The sequence below is a fragment of the Oryctolagus cuniculus genome, chromosome 19, assembly GCF_964237555.1.
Source record: "Oryctolagus cuniculus chromosome 19, mOryCun1.1, whole genome shotgun sequence".
NCBI classification, from domain to species: Eukaryota; Metazoa; Chordata; class Mammalia; order Lagomorpha; family Leporidae; genus Oryctolagus; species Oryctolagus cuniculus.
In genome coordinates, this window is record NC_091450.1 from 61,123,529 (window position 1) to 61,151,044 (window position 27,516).

The 27,516-nt window shown below is 46.9% G+C and overlaps 2 protein-coding genes across 2 annotated transcripts; one reads left to right on the forward strand and one right to left on the reverse strand.

Moving 5' to 3' along the window:
- Nucleotides 1–1,090: 1,090 nt before the first annotated feature.
- Nucleotides 1,091–4,726, reverse strand: LOC127486501 (proline-rich protein 36-like). The gene is made up of 2 exons (XM_051830512.2): nucleotides 4,659–4,726; nucleotides 1,091–1,982 (listed from the first exon to the last, which is right to left on the reverse strand). Exons 1-2 carry the CDS (start codon nucleotides 4,724–4,726, stop codon nucleotides 1,091–1,093), a joined length of 960 nt encoding a protein of 319 aa, XP_051686472.2.
- Nucleotides 2,258–27,413, forward strand: LOC103346511 (glutamate receptor ionotropic, NMDA 2A). The gene is made up of 6 exons (XM_070063806.1): nucleotides 2,258–3,099; nucleotides 3,354–5,064; nucleotides 11,410–11,615; nucleotides 15,004–15,173; nucleotides 15,279–15,430; nucleotides 25,945–27,413. Exons 2-5 carry the CDS (start codon nucleotides 5,035–5,037, stop codon nucleotides 15,365–15,367), a joined length of 495 nt encoding a protein of 164 aa, XP_069919907.1. The 5' UTR covers nucleotides 2,258–3,099; nucleotides 3,354–5,034; the 3' UTR covers nucleotides 15,368–15,430; nucleotides 25,945–27,413.
- Nucleotides 27,414–27,516: the final 103 nt, after the last annotated feature.

Sequence of the window (27,516 nt, forward strand, 5' to 3'; positions counted from 1 at the left end):
GGTGCCCAGGGCAGGCCTCTCAGTCAACATGCTGGTGCTTGGGACGCAGGTGTGTGCTGGGGCCGAGTGTAGGGTGAACAACGCGGTGCTCTCGCTGTGCCTGCAGGGGCTGGAGATCCGGACTGGGGGTAGGTATCATCTGGGGTCCCAGGGCCGGGACTCTACTGCGCCCGCTCTTGCTTTGCCTGCGGGGCCCTCGCCCTGCCTGCAGGTGTGGGGGCCCGGGCAGGGGGCGGGGTCACGTCTGGGGTGCCCAGGGCAGGCCTCTTGGGCCAGTGTGCTAGGGCTTGGGACCCAGGTGGGTGCTGGGGCCGAGTGTAGGGTGCCCAGGGCGGGGCTCTCACAGTGCCTGCAGGGGCTGGGGATCCGGGAGGTGGGCGTGGTCGCATCTGAGGTGCCCAGGGCGGGGCCCTGGCTGTGCCTCAGGGGCTGGGGACCTGGGCGGGCGGGCAGGGCGGGGTCACATCTTGGGTGCCCAGGGCCGGGACCCCACTGTGCCCGCCCTCGCTGTGCCTGCGGGGCCCTCGCCCTGCCTACAGCAGTGGGGGCCCAAGCAGGGGGCGGGGTCACGTCTGGGTAGCCCAGGGCAGGCCTCTAGGCCAGCATGCTGGGGCTTGGGATCCAGGTGGGTGCTGGGGCCGAGTTTAGCGTGTCCAGGGCGGGGCTCTTTCCATGCCTGCAGGGGTTTGTGCTCGGGCGGGGGTGGGTCGCCTCTGGGGTGCCTGCAGGTCCTGGGGCCCCGGGTGGGGGAGAGCGGTGCAGCGCCTGGGATGCCCAGGGCGTGGCTATTGGCACGCCTGCCCTCCCTGTACCCGCGGGGTCCTCAGAGTTCCTGCAGGGGCTCTGGACCTAGGCGGGGTGGGGTCGCCTTTGGGGTGCCCAGAACAGGGCCCTCGCCGAGCCTGTAGTGCTGGGAACCCGGGCTGGGGGCGGGGTCCCGTCTGGGGTGCCCAGGGAGGGCTCTCATCTTGCCTGCCGGGGTTGGGGATCCGGGCGGGAGGAGGAGGCGACTTGGGTCCCCATGTGCTGCAGGGGCTGGGGACCCGGGCAGACAGGGCGGGGTCCCGTCTGGGGTGCCCAGGGAGGGCTCTCACTGTGCCTGCAGGGGCTGGGGACCCGGGCGGGTGGGGCGGGGTCCCGTCTGGGGTGCCCAGGGCAGGAGTCTCGCTGTGTCTGCAGGGACTTGGGATCCGGGCGGGGTCGTGTCTTGGGTGGCCAGGGCGGGGCTCTCGCCTGGTCTGCAGGGGTTTGGGACCCAGGCGGGGGTGTGTTGTTCCTGGGGTGCCCAGGGCGGAGCTCTCCCCATGCCTGCAGGGACTGGGATCTGGGCGGGGGGCGTGGTCGCGTCTGGCATTCCCGGGGAGGGCCCTTGCTGTGCCTGAGGGTCCTCGCCATGCCTGTAGGGGCTAGGGTCCTGGGCAGGGGGCGGGGTTGTGTCTGGGTGCCTAGAGCGGGGCCTTCGCCCTGCCTGCAGGTGTGGGGACGCAGGTAGGAGGCGGGGTCCCTTCAGGGGTGGCCAGGGCGGGGCTCTCGCCATTCCTGCAGGGACTTGGGACCCAGGTGAGTGGTGGTCGAGTCTGGGGTGCTCAGGACGGGTTTCGCCTTGCCTGCAGGGGTGGGGGATCCGGGCGGGATACATGGTCGCGTGTGAGGTGCCTAGGGCGGGGCCCTCCCCGTGCCTGAGCGTCCCTTGCTGTACCTGCCGGGCCGGGGGCGGGTTTGCGTCCGGGGTGCCCAGGGCGGGTCCCTCGCCATGCTTGCAGGGGCTTTTGACCCGGGAGGTAGGTGGGCCCTTGCTGCAACTGCCCTCACTGTGCCTGCGGAGCCCTCCCAGGATACCCGGGTAGGGTGCGGGTCGCCTCTGGGTTGCCCAGAGCGGGAATCTCCCGGTGCCTGCAGGGGCTGGGATGCGGGTGGGGAGCGTGGTTGCATCTGGGTTGCCCAGGGCGGGGCCCTCGCTGTGGCTGCGGGCCTTCGCTGTGCTGCAGGGGCTGGGGCCCCCGGCGGGGGCATGGCTTCATCTGGGATGCCAGCAGGGGCTTGGGACCCGGACAGGTGGCGGGGTCCCCACTGTGGTGGCCATTGCAGGGCACTTAGAGGGCTTGCAAGGCCTGGGGCCCCAGGCGCGGGGGAGCCGGGTTGCATCTGGGGTGCCCAGGGTGGGGCCCTCGCCCTGCCTGCTGAAGCTGGGGAGCCGGGCAAGGAACAGGGTCACGCCTAGGGTGCCCGGGACAGGGCCCTGGCTTTGACTTAGTTGGGGAGCTGGTAAAGCAGTTGAACCCAACTAACTGAATGTTGATGGTGTAAAATATGGCATAAGGTGGCTGCTGCCATGGCTCACTAGGTTAATCCTCTGCCTTGCGGCGCCGGCACACCGGGTTCTAGTCCCGGTCGGGTCGCTGCATTTTGTCTCAGCTTTCCGCTATGGCCCAGGAGTGTAGTGGAGGATTACCCAAGTCCTTGGGCCCTGCACCCCATGGGAGACCAGGAGAAACACCTGGCTCCTGCCATCGGATCAGCACGGTGTGCCGGCAGCAGCGCACCGGCCGCGGCGGCCATTGGAGGGTGAACCAACTGCAAAGGAAGACCTTTCTCTCTGTGTCTCTCTCTCTCTCTCACTGTCCACTCTGCCTGTCAAAAAAAAAAAATGTGGTATAAGGTATTACCTTGATATCTTGCTGGTGAAAAAAGAGAATACATTGTAAAATTCTAGATTTTTGTTTTACACTTAGAAATGAGAAATAATGACAGCTGAGGCAACTGGAAAAGTTTTAATAATGATTGCATTCTTTTTAAATGAAATTCCCATTAATTGTGTAATCTTAAACCTGAGAGGTGAAGGGAAGCTCTCCTCTGGCCCCAAAGCTGCCTCAGACTTTCCTCTCCACTCCCTGCCTGCCTCACTTCCTTCCCGCTCACACAGGCTCCACAGCGGCCTCGAGGTCTTGCAGCAGGATGTCATAGAAACTGCTTCATACTTGTGGAGAAATAAACACAATTCTGCTGTGAGAATACGACACTCAGGAGGAGGGAGCGTGTGGAGCTCTTTGGAATCACAGTGCTCTGCCTGAGGAATGGGGTGTCTGTCCCTGGCGGTGGGTGAGTGTAGCAAATACCTCTAGACCTCTCCCTAGCAGCCGTTCCTCCTCTCCCTTGTGTGGTTGGCTGGATAGCTGAAGGGGGGGGACTGCTGCCTCAGTGTCAATGTTGGAGCTGACTGAAAGACCCCATGGCTGAGCACCCGGGGGTGTGTTGATGGCATCATTTGAGGTGTGACCCTGGGACTTGATGGACATTTGGGTGTCATGCAGCCGAGGAGAATGCGCTGATTTCCCTGTGTCTCCTGCTGCCAGAGCCATGAAATCAAGGCTGCTTTGCACCAAGTGCCGGGAGAGCCGTCTTCTCATCCCCATCAGACACAGACGTTTCTGTTGAGGAGAAGCATCTGCTCTTCATGTCAGTTCCGCACCTGGACCAGGCCTCAGCCCTGTTTTCTTCAGGACCTCTCAGGTTGATGGGTGAGGAGACCCGTGGGAGGAGGACTTAGAAGTCCGGAGGCTGAGTGCCTTCTAGTTGTGCACAGAAACACCCTGTACGTGTCTTCCTTAATTGCAGAGTGTTCCTGATGTCATGGGCACGTAGGAACCAGAGAGGAACCTCTGCCCTGGACCTCTCTCTGCTGGATCTCAGCTGCCTCATGTTTCCTGGTGCTGTTTTTTTTTTTTCTTTAAGAGTTTATTCAAGTCAGAGGTATCTGCATTTATAGCTTCTTCCTGATAATTCTTTCCTCTCCTGATGGAGTTTCATTTCTCCTGTGTTTCAGGAGATGCCTGGGGGGGGTGTGTGTGTCCCCCATTGGATTCTAGTCTGAGGGAGTCTTCCATGGTGAGTCACGTGCTGCTTTGCTCATTAGAAGAATCCTAAGTAAGATGGGAAAAGACTCTTTTTGTTGGAGAGAGAAAATGAAAACCAGCTTTTCTGAGGCCAGAGGGGCTCATGTGGTAATAAATGATGAATTCATCCTTTTTTTCTGCCATCCCTCCCAGTGGCAGTTGATCTCATGACAGCTGTTTCCAGCTGTACTCTGGATTTTGTGCAGGCCCCTTGGGATGGCTGTAGTGACTCACACAGCTGGGCTTTTTCCACAACGGGCTGAACCTGGCTGCTAGAGGAGCAGGGGCTAGAGGCAGGGAAGGTGACTCTGGTGGCTGGAGAAGATTTCCTTGTTGGGATCGCTGTCCCTGCAGGGCCCTCCTGTCCACAGAGATCCTGGGAGATAACGTCTGGGGCAGGGTAGAGAATGTGTTCATAGAGAACGTGTGTTGGAGAAAGCCAAATGTTCTTTTTGTTTCTTTTTTCCCTGGCCCTTTCCTTTTCAGATGGAAGTAGATCTGTGTGTGAAATGGATACATGAGTGAGTGTTGAGGGAGACGTTGGTTAACAGATGGACATTGCAGCCATCCGGCGCAGTGGGATGCCTGCATCCCACACTGGAGTTTCTGGTTTGAGTTCAGGCTCCTCTTCTTCTGACCCAGCTTCCTGTGAATGCGCTCCATGGGTGGCTGACACTCATGCAGAGACCGGGTTTGAGCTTTGGGCTTCTAGCTTTGGCCGAGCACCGCCTTGGCTGAGTCACACCCGGAGCAGAAGAAGCTGACTGAAGTGGGCCTGGGGCATCAGAAGGATGCTGGATGCGGCAGGGTGCAGATGTGTCCCGTGGCGCCATGGCGACGGCCAGTGGGGACTGCGCCTGCGTCCTGCACTTTGACCCGGAAGTGCACACGCATGCATGCATACCCCGACTGCCCGCCAGCGCTCTTGTGGGAGTCAGCACCGCGTCCGCTGCTGCCCAAGAGCCTGCACAAGTTGTGAGGAGCCGTGCTCGACGCTGCTGGCCAAGACTGAGGGAGACCCAGCGGCCCCAAGGTCAGGCCAGGATCAGGAGAGGCTGCATGTCTGAGGCTGCAGCACTATTTCCCAGGCGCGGTTGTCTTCTTCAGCCCCTTCCGGAAGCAACGGCCTTGGCAGACCTCTATGCCGCCAGCAGACCGGGCCCCCTTGGAGGTGAGTGACTCGTGGCTGTTGCGGCTTCCCGCTGGGGTATTGGGTGCCGGCGTGCCTGTTGCTCTTGGTCCCGAAGGCTCAGGTGGAGTCGCAGTTGTGCTGTACAGACGGTCTGGAAGGGTCTCCAGGGTGCGAGCAGCTGTGTGAGAGCAGAGGTGGCTCCATCTCCTCCCGGAACTGCCCCACGTTCCCGTCTGTTTGCTTTTTGAGGGCCCAGCCGCCCTGTTCTAGACCTCTGAGAGTGTTGTTGGGAGGAACGAGAGCGAGAATGTGTGTTTGTGTCCTGGTCTAGGAGGACAGTTTCCGGTTACTCGCTTTTGGTGTGCTGTTAGTACTCTGTGGGTTTTTTATGAAAGACCGTTGTCAGGCCCAGGTGTACCATCTGTTCTTAATTTGATGATTTTATTTTTTTAATACCGCAAAAGTAATGAAGGTTTTGTGAAATAGGTTTTCTGTGTCTATCGGGATACTTTGTGGCTTTTCCCATGTGGATTCTGTTCTGGGATATATTGCTTTGGTATGGTAGCCATCCTTGCATTCCCGGAGTAACTCTCAGTTGCACACAGTGTGCTAAGCTTTGTTTGTGCTCCTGGATGGCATTTGGTAATATTTTATTGAGGCATGTGACACATTCATGATGGATATTTGTGTGCCATTTTCTTTATGATGTGTGCTTGTTTTGGATGTTGGGATAACGCTAGTCTGATGGAATAAAAAGGAAAGTTTTTCCTCTTCATCTCCTTTTTGGAAGGGTGTGCAAAGAACGGATTTTAATTATCCATTAAATGGGAGTTTTCACCAGTGGAGCCGTCTGTTCCTGGAGTTTTCTTCATGTGTGTTTGTTTCCCACTACTGCAGTCTCTTTTCAAATTATGAGTGTATTTAGGGTTTCTTGTTTTACTGTATTCAGTTTTAGTGGTTTGTGTCTTTCTGAGAATCAGTCCACACTGTATCGACATTGACCAAATCCTTGTGCCTTGGCTTTTCCATAGTGTTTTCTGATGATTATTTTGGTAAGGTAGGTAATAGTGTCTTCTCTGTCGTTTCTGTTGTGAAGTCAGTTGAGTCTGTTCCCTTTTTTCCCTTGTTTCCTGCGGATAAACATTTTGTCCATGTCACTGAGTGTTCAAGAATAGTATTTTGGTCTCACTGAATTTCTGTTGTGATATTTTCTATTCCTTTGGATTTATATCATTTGTATATTTTTCCTCCTTCCACTTTCTTAAGATTTACTTTTATGTTCTAGCGTTTTAAGGTAAAATCCCCACCTTGGGAGACCCAGAAAAATTACTGGCTCCTGGCTTTGGGTTGCCCCAGCTCCAGCCATTGTGTCAATTTTGGGAGGTGTACTAGTGGATCGAAGACCCCCCTCTCTCTCTGCTTCTATATCTCTGCAACTCTGCCTTTCAAAGAAATGCATAAATCTTTTAAAAGAAAAGATTGACAGTAGTTTTATCATTAGAAACAACATATGCTACAAGAGAACGGAGAAACTCTTTGAAGTACTGAAAGATAAAGAGTGTCAGCATAGAATTCTTTGCACAGTGAACGTATGTTTCCAGTGTGAGAGTGAAATAAAGATTCTAGACATAGGATCACAGAAATAATTCATCACCAGCAGATCCACACTACCAGAAATATTAGAAAAAGTCCTTTAGGGAGAAAGACAATGTTACTAAGTGGGTATTTGAATCAACACAAAAGATGAAAACATGAGAATTGAAAGCTACATGGTTAAATGTATACAGATTTTTTTTTTGACAGGCAGAGTGGACAGTGAGAGAGAGAGAGAGAGAGAAAGGTCTTCCTTTGCCGTTGGTTCACCCTCCAATGGCCGCCGCGGCCGGCGCGCTGTGGCCGGCGCACCGCGCTGATCCGATGGCAGGAGCCAGGAGCCAGGTGCTTTTCCTGGTCTCCCCTGGGGTGCAGGGCCCAAGCACCTGGGCCATCCTCCACTGCACTCCCTGGCCACAGCAGAGAGCTGGCCTGGAAGAAGGGCAACCGGGACAGAATCCGGCGCCCTGACCGGGACTAGAACCCGGTGTGCTGGCGCTGCTAGGCGGAGGATTAGCCTAGTGAGCCGCGGCGCCGGCCATGTATACAGATTTTTAAACTGTTTAGTCACTTTAAAAGATAAATGAGTTTTTTACAGCAAAAATACTAAACATGTAGCATACAGTTTATAGCTTTTTAAAGTTAAATGTGTGGCAACTGTAGTACAACTGTAGGGAGAGTGAAATGGAAATACACCATTTGGCATGGTGCAATATAACTTGAAGATAAATGTGATAAATTTAAAATATATACAATGAAACCTAAAGAAGTCACTAAAGGTAAATAAATGGGGGTATAATTAACCCGTAAAAGAAATAAAATGGAATCATGGAAAAGAAACTGATCCAAAAGTAGGCAGATAAAGAGGAAAAATAGAACATAGAACAGATAGAAAACACCTAACTAGGAGATTAATTTAAGCTTAGCTATTTCATTAATTACATTAAATGTAAATGGTATAAGGAACTCAATTACAAGGCAGAGAGATTATAACATTGAATCAAAAAACAAGACCCAAGTATAGGCTCCCTAAGTGAAATTCAGTTTGAATATAATAGCTTGAAAATTGAAATATGGAGAAAGAGATACACATTAGTCATCTACAAAACTGGACTACCTACATTAGCAACACAGATCATGGAGTACTTTTAGGATCATGGGATATTTTCAATGATAAAGAAAGTCAATTCATGATGATAAATGCTTTGATCCATCAGTAAGACATCAGTCTAAGTATTTATAGACCTAGTAACACAGCTTCAAGATGCTGAAGCAAAAGTTGATAGAACTGCAAGGTTTATCTGAAAAAAATCCATAACTGGAATGGGAGATTTCATTATTCTTATCTCAGTAATCAGTAGAGCAAGCAGATAAAAGTTGGTATGGAAACAGTCTTAAAGACATCACAAACTAGTTGACTTAATACACATATGTAGAACACTGAAATCAATAACAGATCACACATGTTTTGAAAGCACTCAGAAAATATATATGGATGTAATTCTTTAGGTCATAAAGGAAGTTTTAATAAATTTGAAAGGATTTACTTAGTGCTTCAAGGAATATATGAGAGCTATAATTGAATGACAAAGATTTCTGGAAAATTTTCCATTGTTAACACAATAAACAACACTTTTAAATAACCTGTGAGTCAAAGAATAATGACTAAAAGACAGCTTTTTATGTTATCTCCTACCAGCAACCCCAGGCTCTTGGGGAAGCTGTTTTTCCCTCAGGCGTGGGATGACATCCTCAGTTAGCTAAGAGATAGGGTGTGTGGCTGCCTGTGTCATTGTTTCTCAGGATAGTCAGGAGATGGCCCCACAGTGATCACGTGTGTGAGGGCATAGAGGAAGTGTTTGTTGACACAAAGAATGGAACACTGTATCCACATGGGTGTGGGTATAGTCCCAGGCAAGCTACATTTCTTGTCTTCATGAGAGTTTTTATCTGATGGTCAAAGTAGTACCCAAAGCAAGATTTGGGGAATTAAGATCCAAAATCTTGTTAAATTCTGAAATGTTCCATGTGTCATCTTTCTCATCTAACAGACTGGTGTTGTCATTTGGATTTAAATTTCATGATGGCAGAGAAGAAAAAGATGCTAGAGACCAGTTAGGACAATAATTTTTCAAAGATTTTTCTTTTTTGTACATAAGAGGACTAGGAGTATTTATGTGTCATCATCATAGTCCCTAGGGTATTAAACAGTGATTATAACTTTTTTTCCTATTCAGGTAAATATTAGAATACAAGTGACTGATGACAGTAACTCTGTTCTGAAATATTTTTAAGTAGCTAATTCAGAAAATTCAACTCAAATTTATAAAAATAACATGAATTTTAATACATTATTTTAAGTAGTCTTACAACATCAAAAGTGCAATTTTCTTTTCTGTGCTGTATTATAGATGGTGAATTTGAGCCCAAACACACAGGGTTAGTTTTTCACCAATTAATAGCAAAGACAGGATAAGAGAAAACATTTTCTTTCTTCTAGAATTATATGTGTTGGGTCCACTACACCAGTCCTCTTTCTTTCTAGGTTTTCTATCGATAATAATGATCATGACAATAATAAGATGTTGTTGATGAGGATGAGGATGAACTCCAGGGACCTTACTCATTATATCTTTGTAGGCCAATACTTGTTATACTGTGGACACTTAATAATGTTTACTGAATGAATATACAACGATAACTCCTCATAGAGCTATGATTTTGACCTAGGTGAATACAGGATCTGGGACCTCGATCCAGGTCTCCCACATGGGTATCAGTTGCCAGGTACTTGAGCCATCACCTGCTGCCTCCAAAGGTCTGCATTGACAGGAAGCTGGAATTGGGAGCTTGGGCTGGGAATTGAACCCAAGCATTCTGATATGGGATGTGGGTGTCCCAAGCCATGTTGCAACCATTCACCAAACAGCAGCCCTCTATATTAGCTTTCTTAAAAAAAATTTATTTATTTATTTATTTATTTTTTGAAAGTCAGAGGTACACAAAGAGAAAAGGACAGGCAGAGAGAGAAAGAGAAAGAGAGAGAGAGAGAGAGAGGGCTCCTATCTGCTGGGTCAATCCCCAGTTGGCTACAATGGCTGGAGCTGCACTGATCTGACCCAGACCAGATTTGGCTGGAATTTGGCTGTGAAGTCCTCTGTGTAATGTGGTCAGTGACATCACCAAAGGTTGTGCTGGTTGCACAACCTTAGTTTATGTTTGCCTTAGTTTATGTTGCCTTGGGGATTTAGGAGCCTAGTGTGCCAGGCAGGTCGGGTTTTGTGGCTATGACACAGTTACTGTAGCTCAGTTAACAGAAGCACCCTGCAGAATCGGAAAGCACCTTCAGATTCAGACTCCTGGTGCCCTGCTTGTCCACCATTCATTTCATGTGATGCTGATGTTACTGGAGGGGTGGGGAGGGGTCACAGCCACCCAGCCGAGCATGGACTTGGCACTTAGCTTTTCAGACGAGGTGCTTCCCTGGAGTTTATTGTCACAAACACAGCACTGACCTGCGGTATCAAGTGATCACGTGTGGGAACAGGAGCAGGAGGAGGAAGGAGCCAGCACTGGTCAGGGCAGCTTATTCTTGGTGTGTGTGAGCAGTGCCAATAAGCTGTCAAAAAAAATTATGGTTTAAAACAAACAGCCAGCTGGCACCACGGCTCACTAGGCTAATACTCTGCCTGCAGTGCTGGCACACAGGGTTCTAGTCCTGATTGGGGTGCTGGTTCTGTCCCGGTTGCTCCTCTTCCAGTCCAGCTCCCTGTTGTGTCCCGGTAACGTAGTGAAGGATGGCCCAAGTCCTTGGGCCCTGCACCCATATGGGAGACCAGGAGGAAACACCTGGCTCCTAGCTTCAGATCTGTGCAGCGCACCAGCCACAGCACGCCAGCTGTAGTGGCCACTTGGGGGTGAACCAAGGGAAAAGGATGACCTTTCTCTCTGTCTCTCTCTCTCACTGTCTAAATCTGCCTGTGAAAATAAAAATACAGCCCACAGCCTTCAATTCACTTTCACCAAGACGCTCAAGCAGCTCAGAGGGAGCACAATTGATTCTGTTTTGACAGGTCCTGATGTACGCTAAGCACTGCCTTATTTATTTGTCATGATGTTCTTAGGAAGAAGGTGGGATTGTGTACATTTTACAGCTGGGAAAACGAAGCTGTCAGTGATGAAGCGTGTGCCTAGAGTATTTCAGTTACAATGAAGGTACTTCAATGAATTCCTAGGAAATGGAATTCAAAGATAACTTGATTTTGTTGCAAAAATGTTTGAATTCCACAACGTAGGTTTTTTTTAATAATAGACATTTTCATGAAGTTTTTTCAAGACCTCTCATGTAGGTATCCATGTCAAAATTTTTTATACCAAAACCAATTTTTTCGGAGCAGGCATTTGGTGCAACAGTTAGGTCACTTCCTGGGACACCCGCATCCTTTTTGGAGGGCTGGACATAGACCTTGCTGATTTTTTCAGAAGTCTACGCTTTTTCCGTCACATCCATGACAATGAGCTCTGGCAGGACATCATGCTTTGGTGCCACTCCCAGACATGCATGTTCAGTTCCTCTGTGGAGGAGCTGGGGGGAACTGCAACTCGATACTCTGTTTTCTCATTAGCCCAGTTTGTCTTAACCTGTGAGCAAGAGCACATGTTTAGGAAAGTAAGAGGACAGCTCTTATGGCAGATGGATTTCTGCTCCCACGCCTTCCGTGGGAAGGACTTGCCCTGCCAGAAGTCAGAGGCACAAGGCAGCACTGGTGTATCTCTGTGTTTGTGGTGCAGGTGGGCAAGTGGGAGAACCAGACCCTGAGCCCAAGGCCCACGGTGAGGCCCTGGTACAAGTCCTTCTCTGACTGTGAGCTGAATCACAACCACATGAGCATCATCACCCTGGAGGAGGCCCCCTTCGTCATCGTGGAAGACATCAACCCGCTGACTGAGGCGTGTGTGCGGAACATGGTGCCTTGTCGGAAGTTCATCAAAATCAAGTGAGTGCCAGGGAGGCTGTGGTCTGGACATGCCCACGCCTGTCACATAGTGCAAGTCACTGATCACAACAGCATCTGTACTACAAAACGTAACACAGAACACACTGTTGTGATAGCTGTAGTGTTAGCAATGGGCTTATGTTTATGATAGCCTGGAGATGCACTAAGTTTACATCCGTTAATTCTCACAGCCATATGAGGTGAGGGCGTTTGCCGTTTACAGTTGATACAGTTGAGTTATGGGCAGGTTGGAGAACACGGCTGAAGCCATCCAGAGGTATGGCTGACTCCAGCTGTGTTCTTACCCATGGTGCTCAGTCATCCCCCAGCATCCTAAAAAGTCTCTCCTTAAAGGATTTCTTTTTTTTTTTTGACAGGCAGAGTGGACAGTGAGAGAGAGAGAGAGAGAGAAAGGTCTTCCTTTGCCGTTGGTTCACCCTCCAGTGGCCGCCACGGCCAGCGCACTGCGGCTGGTGCGCCATGCTGATCCGAAGGCAGGAGCCAGGTGCTTATCCTGGTTTTAAACATTTTTCTGTCTGTCCCCTCCCTGGCACGTCCCCCTCCTCTGTATTTCCCAGACCGGGGGTGGACACAGCTTGGGAATGATTTCCTGATGCTGTAGAGGTGGAGTTTGAACCACTGACAGCATGCCAGTGTTGCATCCCTGCTGAAGAGTCATGAGTTGGTGGAGGATGGAGGGACTGTGCAGGGAAGTCATGGGCTGGAGGATGATGGAGGGGACATTGCAGGTTTGTTACCAAGGGCCGTTCTGATTTCAGTGGGTGTTGGGAGCCAAGCTTGACCACGTGAAGAAAGCAAGGAGCATAACATCTGTGGGACAACACCCTGTATGCTTCATTATGGCCCATGAGTGTAGTCTCTTCTTCATAGTAGATAGCAGGAGTTTACAGTCTTTGAAAATCAGAAGGCCTAGAGCTGAAAACAAGCAGATGTCCACATCCCAGTTTGCTTGACTATGAAGTACATGAGCCAAAAATCAACGACTCCCTATGAAAGAATTGATATTTTTACTGAACACTGTGAACAGTGTCTCAGGTTCAAGCTCAAATTTTGTTGTTGTTGTTGTTCCTGTATGGAGGGGGCAGCTTGTGGCTTTGCCTTTTCTGCTTGAGAACATGAGAAGTTTACTATGTATAGAGGTGAATTAAAGCCTCTGACTTCCGTGGGAGCAATACAAAATTAGAATCCATGAATCCCAACATTAACGTAGGTTAAAGCAATTAAATTTCCTAAATGTAGCATTTTGAGTTAGGTTAATTGGTTACAAAAAGAATTCCTGTTGGACAACATGACTGTATTTACTTGGTACTGATTTTTCCAGGGAAAAACCTGCCCTTTGTAGCCTCTGGGAGATTCTGGGGTCTTGGGGGCCCATATTAGTCTCCAAAACCAATTTAGGTATTGAGTCCAGTGGTTATCACATGGAATATATACAAGGGTGGTCTCAGAGTACCCCAGATCTGAGGTCATCACCCTGGAGGCTAGAGCTCAATGTCTACATGGTGATCATGGCTGTAGAAGCAGAGTGGTTGAGGCAAACTCAGGGGCAGCATGACTGTGGTGGTGAGGAAGGTAGGTGGTTGGTGATTCTGGAATAAAGGAGAGCTCCAGGGAAAAGGTGGCATTTTCAACCTACTTCTGCTACTCAGTTATATTTTCAAGTCTGTCCACATTCATGGATGTAGCTATAAATAAACCTCTCTGACTCGATTATGTGTGCGTAACAAATTATATATGATATATGTAGTCCATATTAACTGGAGAATTTGATGGAAAAATCCTAATATGAAAAGGCAAAAATCATTTTCTACCATTAAAAATAGCTGTGCTTCTCATTATTTTTTCCTCCAGTTATTTCATAAACTCATTAGTTTTTACATAGCTGTGATTATTATTTATAGTATTATATAACCTCTTTTTTAAACTAAGAGATAGAAATGTACTTTCCTACTATGAAGTTGAGTGTCTTCAAACGTTATTTTAGTGCTTAGACGATAGTCCCGTGTGTGATTGTGCTCAAAATGTACGGTTAAAGATGGAGCACCTACATTGTAGCATGTGTGATTCAAGTAGAAGGTAGAGCTACTGGGATGTTCCAGTGTAAGCAAGTTTGTTCCCTGAAGAGGCTGTGGTCTTCCTGCCTGCGTTGTCCAAGACTTTCTGCTGTCAGTGGGGAAGACCATCATTTCCTTCCTTACCAAAGACATTTCTGATTCGTGTGGGTGTTCTTTTCTAGGAGTTGGTGGGGAGAGTACAGCAGGGTGCCTGGTAGAAAACAGTGAGGTTGACCCTGGCAGCTCAGAAGATAGGCTTTCCGCTGGCAATATGGTCTCTGTTTTAATGGCAATTTTTCCCCCAGCCCTGGATATTACTCTTGAAAAGTTTGACCTTTTGTGCATCAAGCCATGTTGTTAGGAAGAAAAAATAGTACGAATGAGCCTTCACAGATAGTCGGGCCTAGTGTGAGAAGTTAATTCTGTGGACTCGGGCATGGGGTAGAACCCCATGATTGTAGGAGTTATCTAGGCACTTCCAGTTCTTCCCTTTGGTTTCAGGCCTCCGTACTTAGAGGATGAAGCAAAACCTTACTTTACTTGAGAATTTCACACCTTCTTCTCTTCCATTTTCCAATAAATTTTTATGACTCAACTTAGATCAGATTGCTAGACTGTGGTTTAATGAAGTTGTATGTGGGGGCCGGTGCCGTGGCTCACTTTGTTAATCCTTCCCCTGCAGCAGCGGCATCGCATATGGGTGCCAGTTCTAGTTCCGGTTGCTCCTCTTCCAGTCCAGCTCTCTGCTGTGGCCCGGGAGGCAGTGGAGGATGGCCCAAGTGCTTGGGCCCTGCACATACATGGGAGACCAGGAGGAAGCACGTGGCTCCTGGCTTTGGATCTGCATAGCTCCAGCCATAGTGGCCATTGCGGGGTGAACCAACAGAAGGAAGACCTTTCTATCTGTCTCTCTCTCACTGCCTACCTCAATCTGTCAAATAAAAAAAAAGAAGTTGAATGTGTTAGAAATGTTTAAAAATAAGAGTTAGTAACTCTTGCCTGTTGAGTAGAGGTACAAATGCTACCTAATTTGGAGAAACATCATGGAGCTCAATCCAGCAATTGGTATAAAGCATTTAGTGCAGTGCCTAACTGCAGTGTAGTAACTTCTCAGTAAACATTAGCTATTTTGCTAGTAACCGCTATAATTAAAGACACTTGCTCCTCTGGCCGCCATAAGCTCAGTGTGCGTCCATGGAAAAGTTACTTCCCTTCTTGAATTTCAACTTCGCAAAGCTAGTAGAAGGGTATAGCTAATGACTAGACAAGTCTTCCAGTACTAACAGCCCATGTTCTTGGGATTTTCTTTGCAGCGATTCAGCTAACAAGGGGGTGAACTTTAAGAAATGCTGCAAGGGGTTCTGCATTGGTATCCTGAAGAAGCTCTCCTGGATGGTCAAGTTTACCTATGACTTCTACCTGGTGACCAAAGGGAAGCATGACAAAAATGTCAACAATATGTGGATTGGAGTGATTGGGGGAAGTAAGTCACCTTTCCACCCTGGCCTCCCATTCTAACGGGGGCCTGTGGTCAGAAGTGTTGGGAAGAACATGTAAAGGTGCCATTCTTTTTATGCCTTACCTCCAGGTGGTTACCACAAAGCGGTCCTGGCAGTGGGCTCGACAGCATCAATGAGGAGCATTCTGAAGTGGTGGAATTCTCCGTGCCCTTTGTGAAGACAGGGATCAGTGTCATGGTTTCAAGAAGCAACAGCACTGTCTCGCCTGCTGCTTTTCTAGGTAGGTGAACATCATAGGGAATCCTGCTTCGCTATAAGAAATTATAGTTTGCTGAAAGCATGGGACTGGACCAGACCTAGCTGTTTAGCATGATTTGCCCACATCAGCATGTTCCAGAGCATGTTGCATTTATATTATCCCAACTCACACTCCCCCACCACCACTCCAGTTCATAGCTCTCATTAATCCTGTTACAAATCTCTGCTGAAAACTACTCTCATATTTTCAGATACCAGTCTTCACTCTAGAATGCAAATTAATAAATATATGGCTTAGAGCCTTGAAAATATTTAAGAACTTAAACCTGGCTGTCCACAGTTAATTTAAATCAGTGCATAAAGCTTTACTCAACATCCATGTACACATCTTGCATCCCATGCTGTGGGGTAAATGCCAGTCATTTATTTATTAGATGCCAGAGGGAAAATAATGATGACTGCACTGTTATTTATACCAGTACTCTGGTAAACAAAATGGTAGTCTGAAGAATGTACACTGGTTTAAAATTAATGGAATCACATTTTAAATATGGCTGTTCTTTAAGCCAAATAGTTTGCAAAGCAGGAAGATCTCTTGACTCTGTTTTAACGTAAGTTTGTTTTCACATTAAAATATTCCCTTTTTGGATTTGTATATTTTCTCTTCCTTTAAACTTTTCTTCAGCTCTGTATGTACATGTGTTGGATACCCCGGCTAGATTAGTGAGAACTCCATGGAAGGTAGCCCAGCCCAGTGCATTTTTCTCTCTCACAAGGAAAGTGTTGTGTTGACTTTTCTTTCACATGCATTATTTCCATTAGTGGATGTCTTGTTGACAATCAGGCACTTCAGAGCATTAACTCCCTCTTGGTACTGCTATATGCATGCATTCACCTCAAAGTTGTGAAGATTGGAACACACCTTAGAGGAAAGCAAGTAAGAGAGAGAAGGAAGTTCTACGAAGCTTAATCAAAGAGTTGCAGAGAGAGTTAGAAACAAAGAGAAAAAGAAAGGCAAAGAAAGAGAGAGGTCTTCTATTTGCTAGTTAACTCCCCGATGGCTGCGATGATCAAACTGAGCCAATACAAAGTCAGGATCCAGGACCTTCTTCCTGGTCTCTCATGTGGTTTCAGTGGTCCAATGACTTGGGGCATCCTCTGCCACATTCCCAGGCACATTAGGAGGGAGCTGCATGGGAAGAGGAGCAGTCAGGACTCGAATTGGCACCCATATGGGATGCTGGCACTGCATGTCGTGTCTTTAACCTGCTAGAACACAGCACTGTCCCTGACAGTATGGTTTTATTCTTTCATGATTTTGATCTATTTATGTTTATTGATTTGCAAATGTGGAACCACCATGGCATTTCTGGGATAAATTCCAATTGAAGGTAATATATGAGCTTTACCATGTGGTTTTGGAGTTTTTTTTAGTTTGGCTAGAATTTTATTGAGAATGTTTTCATCTATTTTATTAAGGATATAGGGTGGCAATTTTCTATGCATTTCATGTCTTTTGTAGTTCCTGGCGTCAAAGGAATGCTGGCCTCATAAAAAGTGTTTGCCAAAATTCAGTGTTATTCAGTATTTTGAAGCAGTTTGAGAAGTGTTGAAGTGCCTTTTGAAATGTTTTATTGAATTCAGTCGTAATGCAGCTAGTTTTCATTGCTGGAGTTTTAGTGCCTGGAGTTTGCTGGAAAATTTTTAATTACTGCTTCAATCTCATTGGCTTTAAAGGGTCTTTTTCAGATGTCTGTCTTCTGGGTTTAATCTTAGTAGTTTATATGTATTTGTTATTGAGGAATTTCTCCATTTCTTCCTGTTTTTTCCAATTTTTTAGCATATGATATTGAATAGTAATTTCTTATGAAGCCTTGTATTTCAGTGATGTTGGTTATTATGTCTGCTTTTCATCTGTAATTTCACTTACTGTAGAGTTTTTCTCTTTTGTTATGTTAGTCTGGTTAGAGGATTATCTATTTTTTTTTAAATTTTATGTCAGGTGTACAAATTTCTTGCATTTCTTCTATACAGAGTCAACATATACTGATACATCTTCCCATGCTACAATCCCTCCATTTGGCTCTCACACCCTTCTGCTCATTCCCTCTTTTGTTACCACTCTTAATTCTTAATAATTATCTATTTTCTGTTAACTATATACTCATATGTTTAACCACACAATAAGTAGAGAACAGTATGAAGAAAAAAAAACACTGTAGAAAATCATCTATCACAGAATGTCAGTTTCCCTCCTACCCATTACCCTTTAGGTCTGTATTAGTTAGCACAAATCAGGGTACATATGGTATTTGTCCTTTCAGAATGGCTTATTTCACTAAATATACTGGTTTCCAATTATATCCATTTTGTTGCTAAAGACAGCATCTCTGTAATCCCCAATGGGTTGTGTTACCTAGTGTATATAGGCCATGATTTCTTTATCCAGTCATCAGTTCATGGACATCAAGATTGATTCCATGTCTTAGCTATTGTGAACTGAGCTGTACTAAACTTGGAGGTGCAAATAATCCTTTAAAATCTGCTTATTTCATTTCCTAGGGGTAAATCACCTTGAGTTGGATTGCTGAGTCATATAGTAGATTTATTTCCAGCTTTCTGAGGTATCTCTACTTGCTTCCACAATGGCTTCACCAGTTTATGTTCCCACCAGCGGTGGATTACGTTCCCATAGTTGTCACATCCTCAGTAGCATTTATTGTTTGCTGATTTCTGTATGTGAGCCATTCTAACTGTTGTGCAGTGAAACCTCATTGTCATTTGGATTTGCAATTCTGTGATGGTTTGTGATCTTGAGCATTTTTTCAAGTGTCTGTTGGCCATATGAATTTCCTCACTTGAAAAAATGCATGTTCAAGTCCTTTTCCCATTTCTAAACTGGATTTTTTGTTTTGTGGTTGCTGAGTTCCTTGAACTCTTTATAGATTCTAGATATTAATCTTCTATCAGTTTCATAGTTTGCAAGTATTTTCTCCCATTCTTTCAGTTGCCTTTTCACTTTGCTGAGTGTTTCTTTTGTAGCGCAGAAGCTCCTCGGCTTGATGGAATCATATTCGTCTCTGCTTTTACTGCTTGTGCTTCTGGGATCTTTTTCCCCAGAAATCTTTGCCTATGCCAATACCTTTCGGTTTTCCCCAATGTTCTCTAGTAGTTTGATGAGATTGGGTTTTAGATTTTGTTCCTTGAAGTATTTTTAATTGTTTTTTGTATAAGGTGTAAGGCATGGGTCTTCTTTCATAGTTCTGCGTGTGTAGGTCCAGTTTTCCCAGGACCATTTTTTGAAGAGACTGTCCTTTGCAGCTGGGATTGATCTTCAGCTCATTTGTCCAATAGAATTTGTTTGTAGATGTGTGCACAGATTTCTGGAGTTTCTTTTCTGTTCCATTGGTCTATATGTCAATTTTTTGCTTATACCATGCTGTTTTGATTGTAACTGCCCTGTTCTGTGTCTTGCAGTCTGTCGTTGCGATGCTTTGAGCTTTGTTTATGTATATGTTTTAAATTTGTATTTAACAAATATAAATTTCAAAAGTGCAACTTTTGGATTATAGAGGCTTTTCCCCCCATAACCTCCCTCCCACCCACAGCCATCCCATCTCCCAACCCCTCTCCCATCCCATTCTTCATCAAGATTCATTTCCAATTAGTTTTATATACAGAAGATCAACTTAATATATACTAAGTAAAGATATCAACAGTTTGCACCCACGCAGATACACAAAGTATAAAGTACTGTTTGAGTACTAGTTTTACCATTAATTCGCATAGTACAACACATGAAGTATAGTGCTCATTAAGAAATGCCACGCATTTACTTTTTTTCCCCCATTTTCTTTTTAATAGGTACAGTAGCATCTTAGGAACATCAGATTACTTGTTAGAACAAGGAAACTGTCTTCCAAAACCTGCCTTACAGACTGTCAGCCAGGATATCTCCTGCACGTGGCCTTTATGAGAAGGAGACAGGCAAAAAATGCAGCGTTAAGAACACAGTTGCATAGGGAAGCCAATGCCTCTCTACATGTTTTCCTCAAACTTCTATTTCAGATCGTTGGGCAGAGAGAGTGCATATTCAGGGAGTTCTAAACCCCTGCCCGAGCCCCCATCACAGACAGAGAGATGGTGTGGTAAAATGGACCAGTATATTACATCCTTAATCCCCACTTCCAGTGGAAACAAGGGTTACTTAGAGGACTTTTCTCATCACTCTGGTTAACGTGTTTCTGGTTTGGATCAGAAGGGAGCAGAAGGCCTGTGACATTATGGAAAGGACCTGAGTTGGTGTTAGTCTGAATTCAGGTCAGTCCGTGGCTTGATCTGTTTCTAGGGGAGTTATATGGCATCTTTCATCCTTCTCTGCCTCTTCCTCAAAATGGAGATAATCGTGGTTTCTTCATCAGTTTGTTGTGAAGATAAATATGTTCAGGTACTTGCGGTAGTACCTGGTACACCCAACGTTCTCTTTAAGTAGTCTTTGTCCTTATTAAAAGTGTGGATGTGTGTGCAGGAAAGGGCGTGATAGTGGGGAGGAGCTGGGGGGAACTGTGGCCCGATACTCTGTTTTCTCTTTAGCACCAGTTTGTCTTAACCTGTGGGCAAGTGCATGTGTTGAGGAAAGTAACAGGACAGCCCTGACGGCAGATGGATTTCTGCTCCTGTACCTTCCATGGGGAAGACTCACCCTGCTGGAAGTCAGAGGCACAAAGCAGCAAAAAGCTTAAAATTGGGATTCCAGATGAAATAATCTTACTTTACTTTAAAAATATTTAAATGAACACTGACCACAAACAATGCATAGTCTGGTGCTTTGGGGACCTGACTCTGTCCTGTTATCCAAGGCACTCTTTCTCCAGGTTGTCATTTTAATTTGTCATTCCTTGGGTATTAGATCACTGGATGGTTGAGTTTATTTCTTTAGTTATTGTGAAAGTTGAAGGTGGAGGGAGGAAAGAGAGAGAGAGGGAAGGAGTCTTCCATCTGCTGGTCTACTACCAAATTGGCTGCAATGGGCAGAGCTGAGAGTTTCTGAAGCCAGGAGCCAGGAGCCTCCCCGGGGTCTCCTCATGGGTGCAGAGGCACTAGACTTGGGGCATTTTTTACTGCCTTCCCAGACCACAGCAGAGAACTGCATTGGAAGTGGAACAGCCAGGACTCGAACTGGCGTCTTGGGATGCCGGCACTGCGGGTGGTGGCCTGACCCACTACCCCACAGTGCCGGCCCTTCCCGGAAGCCGTTCCCTCTGGGATCCAGCTGTCTGCTAACATGCCTGGGAAAGCGGAGGGAGACGGCCCAAAGACTTAGGCCACTGAACCCAGAATGGAGCACCAGATAAAAAGTCCCTGGCTTCTGCTTCGGCCTGTCCCAGTGCTGGCCTTTGTAGACACCTGAGGGGTGAACCCCCATATGGACTATCACTCAGAGAGAGAACAGTGCTTGCGATGGCCCCTGCACTGCTTCTCTCCCCACGTGGCTTTGATGGCCAGCGCTGGGCCAGGCAGAAGCCAGGAGGCAGGGGCTCCATTCAGGACTCTGAGCGGCAGGGAGGCAGGATCCGGAGAACCTGGGCAATCAGCAGCTGCCTCTCTGGGTCAAAGTCTGGAGCAGCGGGACTGAAGTGGCCCTGGGGCTTCTGTCCCTGGATGCTGCAGTTTGCAGATGTGGCGCCATGGCAACGGCCAGTGGGGAATGCGCCTACGTCCTGCACTTTGACCCGGAAGTGCACCCTCTGACATGGCTGCCTCTGACCTTGGTGCATGGGTAGGAGTAGCGTCTAGGTCTGCTGCTGCCCGAGAGTCTGCACAAGCCATGATGTGAGGAGCCGTCCTCCACGCTGGTGGTCAAGCCTAAGCCTGACCCATCAGCCCCAGGGTCAGGCCGGCATCAGGAGAGGCTGCGTGTCCGAGGCTGCCAAGCCATTTCCTACGCACGTTTCTCTTCTTCGGCCCCTTCCAGAAGCAACGGTTTTGGCAGGCCTCTATCCCGCCAGGAGACCGGGCCCCCTTGCAGGTGAGTGATGCGTGGCTGTTGCGGCTTCCCGCTGGGGTCTTGGCTGCAGGCGTGCCTGTTGCTCTTGGTCCCAAAGGCTCAGGAGGAGTCGCAGTTGTGCTGTGCGGACAGTCTGGAAGGGTCCCCAGGGTGCGAGCAGCTGTGCGAGAGCAGAGGTGGCTCCGTCTCCTCCCGGAACGGCCTTGTGTTCTTGTCTGTTTGCTTTTGGAGGGCCCAGCCTCCCTGCTCTGGACCTGTGAGTGTTGTCGGGAGGAATGAGAGCGAAAGTGCGTGTCTGTGTCCTGGTCTAGGAGGAGAGTTTCGGGTTCCTGGCATTGGGTGTGATGTTAGTGCTCTGTGGGTTTTTCATGAAAGAGCCTTGTCAGGCCGAGGTGTACCTTCTGTCCTAATTGGATGATTTGTTTTTAGTACCGCAAAAGTAATGAAGGTTTTGTGAAATAGGTTTTCTGTGTCTGTTGGGATACTTTGTGAGTTTTCCCCATGTTTGTTCTGTTCTGGGATAAATTGCTTATGTATGATAGCTGTCCTTGCATTCCAGAGTAACTCTCAGTTGCGCACAGTGTGCTAAGCTTTGGTCGTGCTTCCGGATGGCATTTGGTAATATTTTGTTGAGGTATGCGACACATTCATGATGGATATTTGTGTGCCATTTTCTTGATGATGTGTGCTTGTTTGGGATGTTGGGATAATGCTGGTCTGATGGAATAATATGGAAGGCTTTTCCTCTTCATCTCCTTTTTGGAAGGGTGTGCAAAGAACAGATTATAATTATCTTTTAAATGGGAGTTCTCACCAGTAGAGCCATCTGGTCCTGGACTTTTCTTCATGTTTTTTGTTTGTTTATTTTTGTTTCCCTGCTACTGCAGTCTCTTTTCAAATTATAAGTGTATTTAGGGTTTCTTGTTTTACTGTATTCAGTTTTAGTGGTTTGTGTCTTTCTGACAATCAGTCCACACTGTAGCAACATTGACCAAATCCTTGTGCCTTGGCTTTTCCATAGTGTTTTCTGATGATTATTTTTGTAAGGTAGGTAATCGTGTCCTCTCTGTCATTTCTGTTGGGAAGTCACTTGAGTCTGTTCCCTTTTTTCCCTTGTTTCCTGTGGATAAACGTTTTGTCCATGTCACTGAGTGTTCAAGAATAGTATTCTGGTCTCACTGAATTTCTGTTGTGATATTTTCTATTCCGTTGGATTTATTTTAGTTCATATCTTTTTCCTCCTTCCGGTTTCTTAAGATTTACTTTTCTGTTCTAGTGTTTTAAGGTAAAATTGGGTTTACTGATCTGGTGTCTGTATTCCTTAATATATACATATATAGCAATACAATTTCTCATGTGAAACAAGTCCTGTCAACATGGAAAACTGTATGGATGTACACAGTACTGGTAACATATTGAAGGAAACGAATCATTATGTAGGCAGAGGTTTTCACAGGCCTATGCTCATTGCAGCAGAATGCACACTAGCCAGGCTGTGCAGTCTGTGTATGTATGTATGTATGGTGTACATAGCCCATAATGTCTTTATTCGGACTTCAGGTGATTGGCATTTTGGTTGCTTGCATATCTTTGCTCTTGTAATTAGCTGTAGTAAATATGAGGGCAGAGATAACTGTATGTTGATTTCATTTCCCTTTTGTATATTCCCAGGGCTGGAGTGGCTGGCTCATATGGTGCATCTATATTCAGATTTCTGAGGTATCTGCATACTGTCTTCCACAGTGGCTGTAGCAGTTTACATTCCTACCAGCAGTGGATTAGGGTGTCTTTCCCCCACATCCTGAAGGCTATTGTAGTATTGATTTGCATTTCTCTGATGGCTAGTGATCCTAAGCATTTTTCCATGTGTTTGTTTGCCATTTAGATTTCCTTTCTTGAAATATGCCTGTTGAAGTCCCTTGCATATTTCTTGATGCGTGGTTTGTTTTGCTGTTGTTGAGTTTCTTGAAAGTTTCTGGTACTTAATCCATTATCAGTTGCATACTTTGAAGATAATTCTGTCTATTCTGTTATTTGCCTTTTCATTTTGCTGAGTGTTTCTTTTGTAGTGCAGAAGCATCTCAATTTTTTTGTTTTCTTCTATTCTTTTGTTTAATCTTTTGTGATTCTCAGATATTGGACCTCCTTGGCTAAATTTATTCCAAGGTCCTTTATTTTCTTTGTAGCTACTTGAACAGGTTTGGTCATGGAGGTTCTTTCTCAGCCATGACATTGTTGGTGTATACAAAGGCTGTTGATTTTCTATCCTGCCACGTTACCAAACTCTGCTATGAGTTTTGAGAGTCTCTTAGTGGAATCTTTTGGATCTCCTATATATAGAATCATGTCATCTGCACATAGGGGTAGTTGAACTTTCTCCATCCCCATTTGTATCTAACATTGAGAAATGAGAGAAAAAGTACCAACAGGATAACATGCACGTAGAAAATGTCAACAGTGACCTCAGATGCTACCTTTATATTCTGTCTTGCTTTGTGGAATACAGGATTTGTACTATTTCAAACATGATCCATACTTTAAATGCAAGGCTAGTTATGGAGATTGGAGATTGGCAAGCAGACCTGTGTTCCGTGGAGAACCGTGTAGATCACGGGTGTTTCAAGTCCTTGTGCGAATGGGTATGTAAGTGTCTGAATAAATAAATTCCAGAGATTTCCTCATGTATAATTCAGAAATCATACCACACAGAATGTTTGTAAGGAAGAAGAGAATGAATGGGTACCAAAACCTTTTCTAAGACTGAGTTAAACTCCTTTTCAAATTCTTTGTTAGTAGGGCATGTAGTGCATATAGTATCAAATTCTAGATAAGCTCTAGTAGTTGGCCTTGATGTAGTATTTTATTTAGAGCTATGTTTTCCTTTTTTAAAAGAATTTTGCCTTTTTAAAGATTTTTTTACTTGAAATTAGGAGTTACAGAGAGAGAGAGAGAGAGAGAGAGAGAGAGGAAAGGCAGAGAGAGAGAGAGAGAGAGAGAGAGAGAGAGATAGATAGGTGTCTTCCATGTGGTGGTCCACTCCCTAATTGGCTACAATGGACAGAGCTGAGGGGATCCAGAGCCAGGAGCCAGGGACCAGGAGAATCGCCAGGGTCTCCTGCATGGGTGCAGAGGCACAAGGACTTCTACTGCATTCCCAGACCACAGCAGAGAGCTGCATTGGAACTGGAGCAGCTGGGACTCAAACCAGCGCCCATATGGGATGCTGGCACTGTGGTCAGTGGCTTCACCTGACCCCACAGTGCCTGCCTCTCCTAGAGGCCATTCCCCGTGGGATGCAGCTGTCTGCTAAGCAGCTTGGGAAAGCACAGGGAGAAGGCACAAGGAATTAAGCCCCTGCACCCAGAATGGAGCATCAGATAAAATGTCCCTGGCTTCTGCTTTGGCCTGTCCCAGTGCCAGCCTTTATAGCCATCTGTGGAGTGAACTCCAATATTGATGATCACTAAGAAAGATAAATATTGTTCGCGATGCCCTCTGCACTGCTTCTCTCCCCACATGGCTTTGATGGCCAGGGCTGGGCCAGGCAGAATCCAGGAGGCAGGAGCTCCATTCAGGACTCCCACAAGGCCTGGAGGTAGGGTCCAGACTACCTGGGTCATCAGCCACAGCCTCCCTGGGTCACAGTCTGGAGCAGAGGGACTGGAAGTGGCCCTGCTGCGTTGGACGCTGGATGTGCCAATGCATCCCCTGGTGCCATGGCAGCCGCCCATGGGGATTGCACCTGCGCCCAGCACTGTTCCTTGGAAGTACGTGTACATGCGTGGCCCCTTTTGACCCAATGTGCTCAGGTGGGAGTCCGCAGTGCATTGGCTCAACCCGAGAGCCTTTTCAAGCAACGAAGAGCCGTCCTTGACCCTGCTGGCGGAGCATGAGGGAGACCCAGCAGCCCCAGGGTCAGGCCTGGATCTGGAGAGGCCAGACCCGAGGCGGCCACATCAGTTACCTTGGACTTCTGGAAATTACTAGGCTCGGTTCTTTTCTTCGGCTCCTTCCAGAAGAGTATGCCTCTTACTGAGTTCCTGTTCAAGAAGAACAGAAACGCTCTTTCTGCATTTAGTTTGGCATGTTGACCTTTCTGTCATGGTGTGGGCGGGGGCTGGGGTGTGCATGCAAGGGGGTTAAGGGGATAGTAGTAGGAGGAAGAGTGTCAAGGGAGAAGCGGGAGCAGAGAGGAATGGGAGAGAATGAAAAGGTGGTATGAATGTAGGGAGGCGTGAAACAAAGCTAAGAAAGGCGTGTTGCAGAAAGGAAAGGGAGGGGGAGTGTGACAGGAGTCCTGGAGAGTGTGGTGGGTTGTTGGGAGAGGAAGAACTTTTCCCACGGTTCCAGTACTGTTTTAGGGGTTTCCTGTGCCTGGCCAGATGTAGCCTTGGCCACATCCATGAGAAGAGGCCTTGACTCACGTCCTCTCTGCTGTGGGTTGTGCAGCAGTGTAAGGTATGTGTGCAGGGGCATGGGGGCACGGGGCGCTCGAATTAACTGGCATGTAATCCAGTGAATTTTCACAGACTGCACACACGGAGGAGAAAGCAGAAGCTTAGAGAAACACCAAGAATCCCTCTGTGTTCTGTTCCAGCCTGTCCAAGGTTGTGACACCTCATAGTAAGTACTAGATATTTTTTACTTTTAAAGATTGGTTTGCAAGGCAGAGTTATAGATGAGGCAGTACAGGAGAGATCTTCAATGTATGGGTCCCTACCCCAGGTGGCTACAGTGTTCCGGGGGTGGGCCAGGACAGACCAGAAGCCAGGTACTTTATCCAGTACTCCAGTGTGGGTTCGGATGCCTAAGCGCTTGGGCTACTTCCTCTGCTTTCCTTAGGGGTATGAGCAGAAAGCTGGATCACAAGTGGGAACAGCCTAGGTATTTGGGGCAGCGGGTTGGCTGAGCCATGGCATCGTGAATGAAGCCGCTGCCTGCAGTACCAACATCCCATATGGGTGTTGGTTCAAGTCTCAGGAGTTCCACTTCCATTCCAGCTCTGCTGTGGCCTGGCCAAGTAGTAGAAGAGGGCCCAAGTCCTTGGGCTGCTGCACCTGTGTGGGAGTCCTGGAGGAAGCTACTGGCTCTTGGCTTCAAATCTGCTTAGCTCCGACTGTTGCGTCCATCTCTTATTTTTATCCTTTTATCCCAAGAGCAGTATCTTTCGTGTGTTTCACAATATATACTAAGCTTAATAAAATGAAAAGATTTGAAGATTTTCCTGCAAGTCGCTTTTGCTGCAGCCTCTCCAGTTGGCAGAGCACCAAACATTGCTCTGTATTTCCGAGTTTCAACTTGGCAAGAAACAAGTTGTGAGATTTAGGACTGAAGAAACAAATTGTGCATGGAACACTCTTTACTTTGTACTGTGAAGTTTATGGGTCAGTTTCTCTGGGATTGTGCTAATAAAGGGAAAACTCAAAGTTAAGTAACTCCCATGAAAGCCGAGGATGTTGATCCTAAAGGCTGAAGTTAGGGGATTACTCAGACTTTGAATTTCAGCTTCTTATTGTGTATCAAGTGATCCAGTGCTTGTCGTTGAAGAAGAATGTGTGAAATTTTTTGACATTAAGGTTGGCTCTGCCTAATAGCAGTGACTCTTACCATTTAGTGCACTTACCAGTCAACTGGGAAGCTTGTTAGAGTGCCGATTCTGGGCCCCACTGCAGAGTCTGTGAAAGGGACAGGAATAAGCATAGCTACTGGGCTCCACACCATACAGGTACAGCTATGGCTTTAAAACTGTTTCACTGACCTCATATGTGAGATTGTTAAATTAACAACAGGAGTCACTGTGTTCTAACTCCCTATGCAGGATCTCTGTCCTCAATGAGTTGCATTATGAGAGTTGACTGTAAAACTAGTTCTCAAACTGTGTGTGTGTGTATGTGTGTCTGAGCACGTGTGTGTGTGCAACTTGCTGAAATCTTTACTTAATATATAATTTGTCTTCTGTGTATAATGTTAATTGAAAATAAATTTTAATGGAGAATGGGACTGGGAAGGGGAGAGGGAGGAAGAAGTGGTGTGGGAGTATAGGTGGGAGGATGGGTATGGCGGGAAAATTCACTGTATTCCTAAGGTTTTATTTATAAAAT

Excerpts from the sequence above, each read along its gene's own strand:
- LOC127486501 (XM_051830512.2), bottom strand. The coding sequence starts at position 4,726 with ATGGCGCCACGGGACACATCTGCACCCTGCCGCATCCAGCATCCTTCT. Across the intron at positions 1,983-4,658 it reads GATGCCCCAGGCCCACTTCA|CACAGCGAAGGCCCGCAGCC; the intron begins GTCAGCTTCTTC and ends CAGCCCCTGCAG.
- LOC103346511 (XM_070063806.1), top strand. The coding sequence starts at position 5,035 with ATGCCGCCAGCAGACCGGGCCCCCTTGGAG. Across the intron at positions 11,616-15,003 it reads CGGAAGTTCATCAAAATCAA|CGATTCAGCTAACAAGGGGG; the intron begins GTGAGTGCCAGG and ends TTTTCTTTGCAG. Across the intron at positions 15,174-15,278 it reads GATTGGAGTGATTGGGGGAA|GTGGTTACCACAAAGCGGTC; the intron begins GTAAGTCACCTT and ends CCTTACCTCCAG.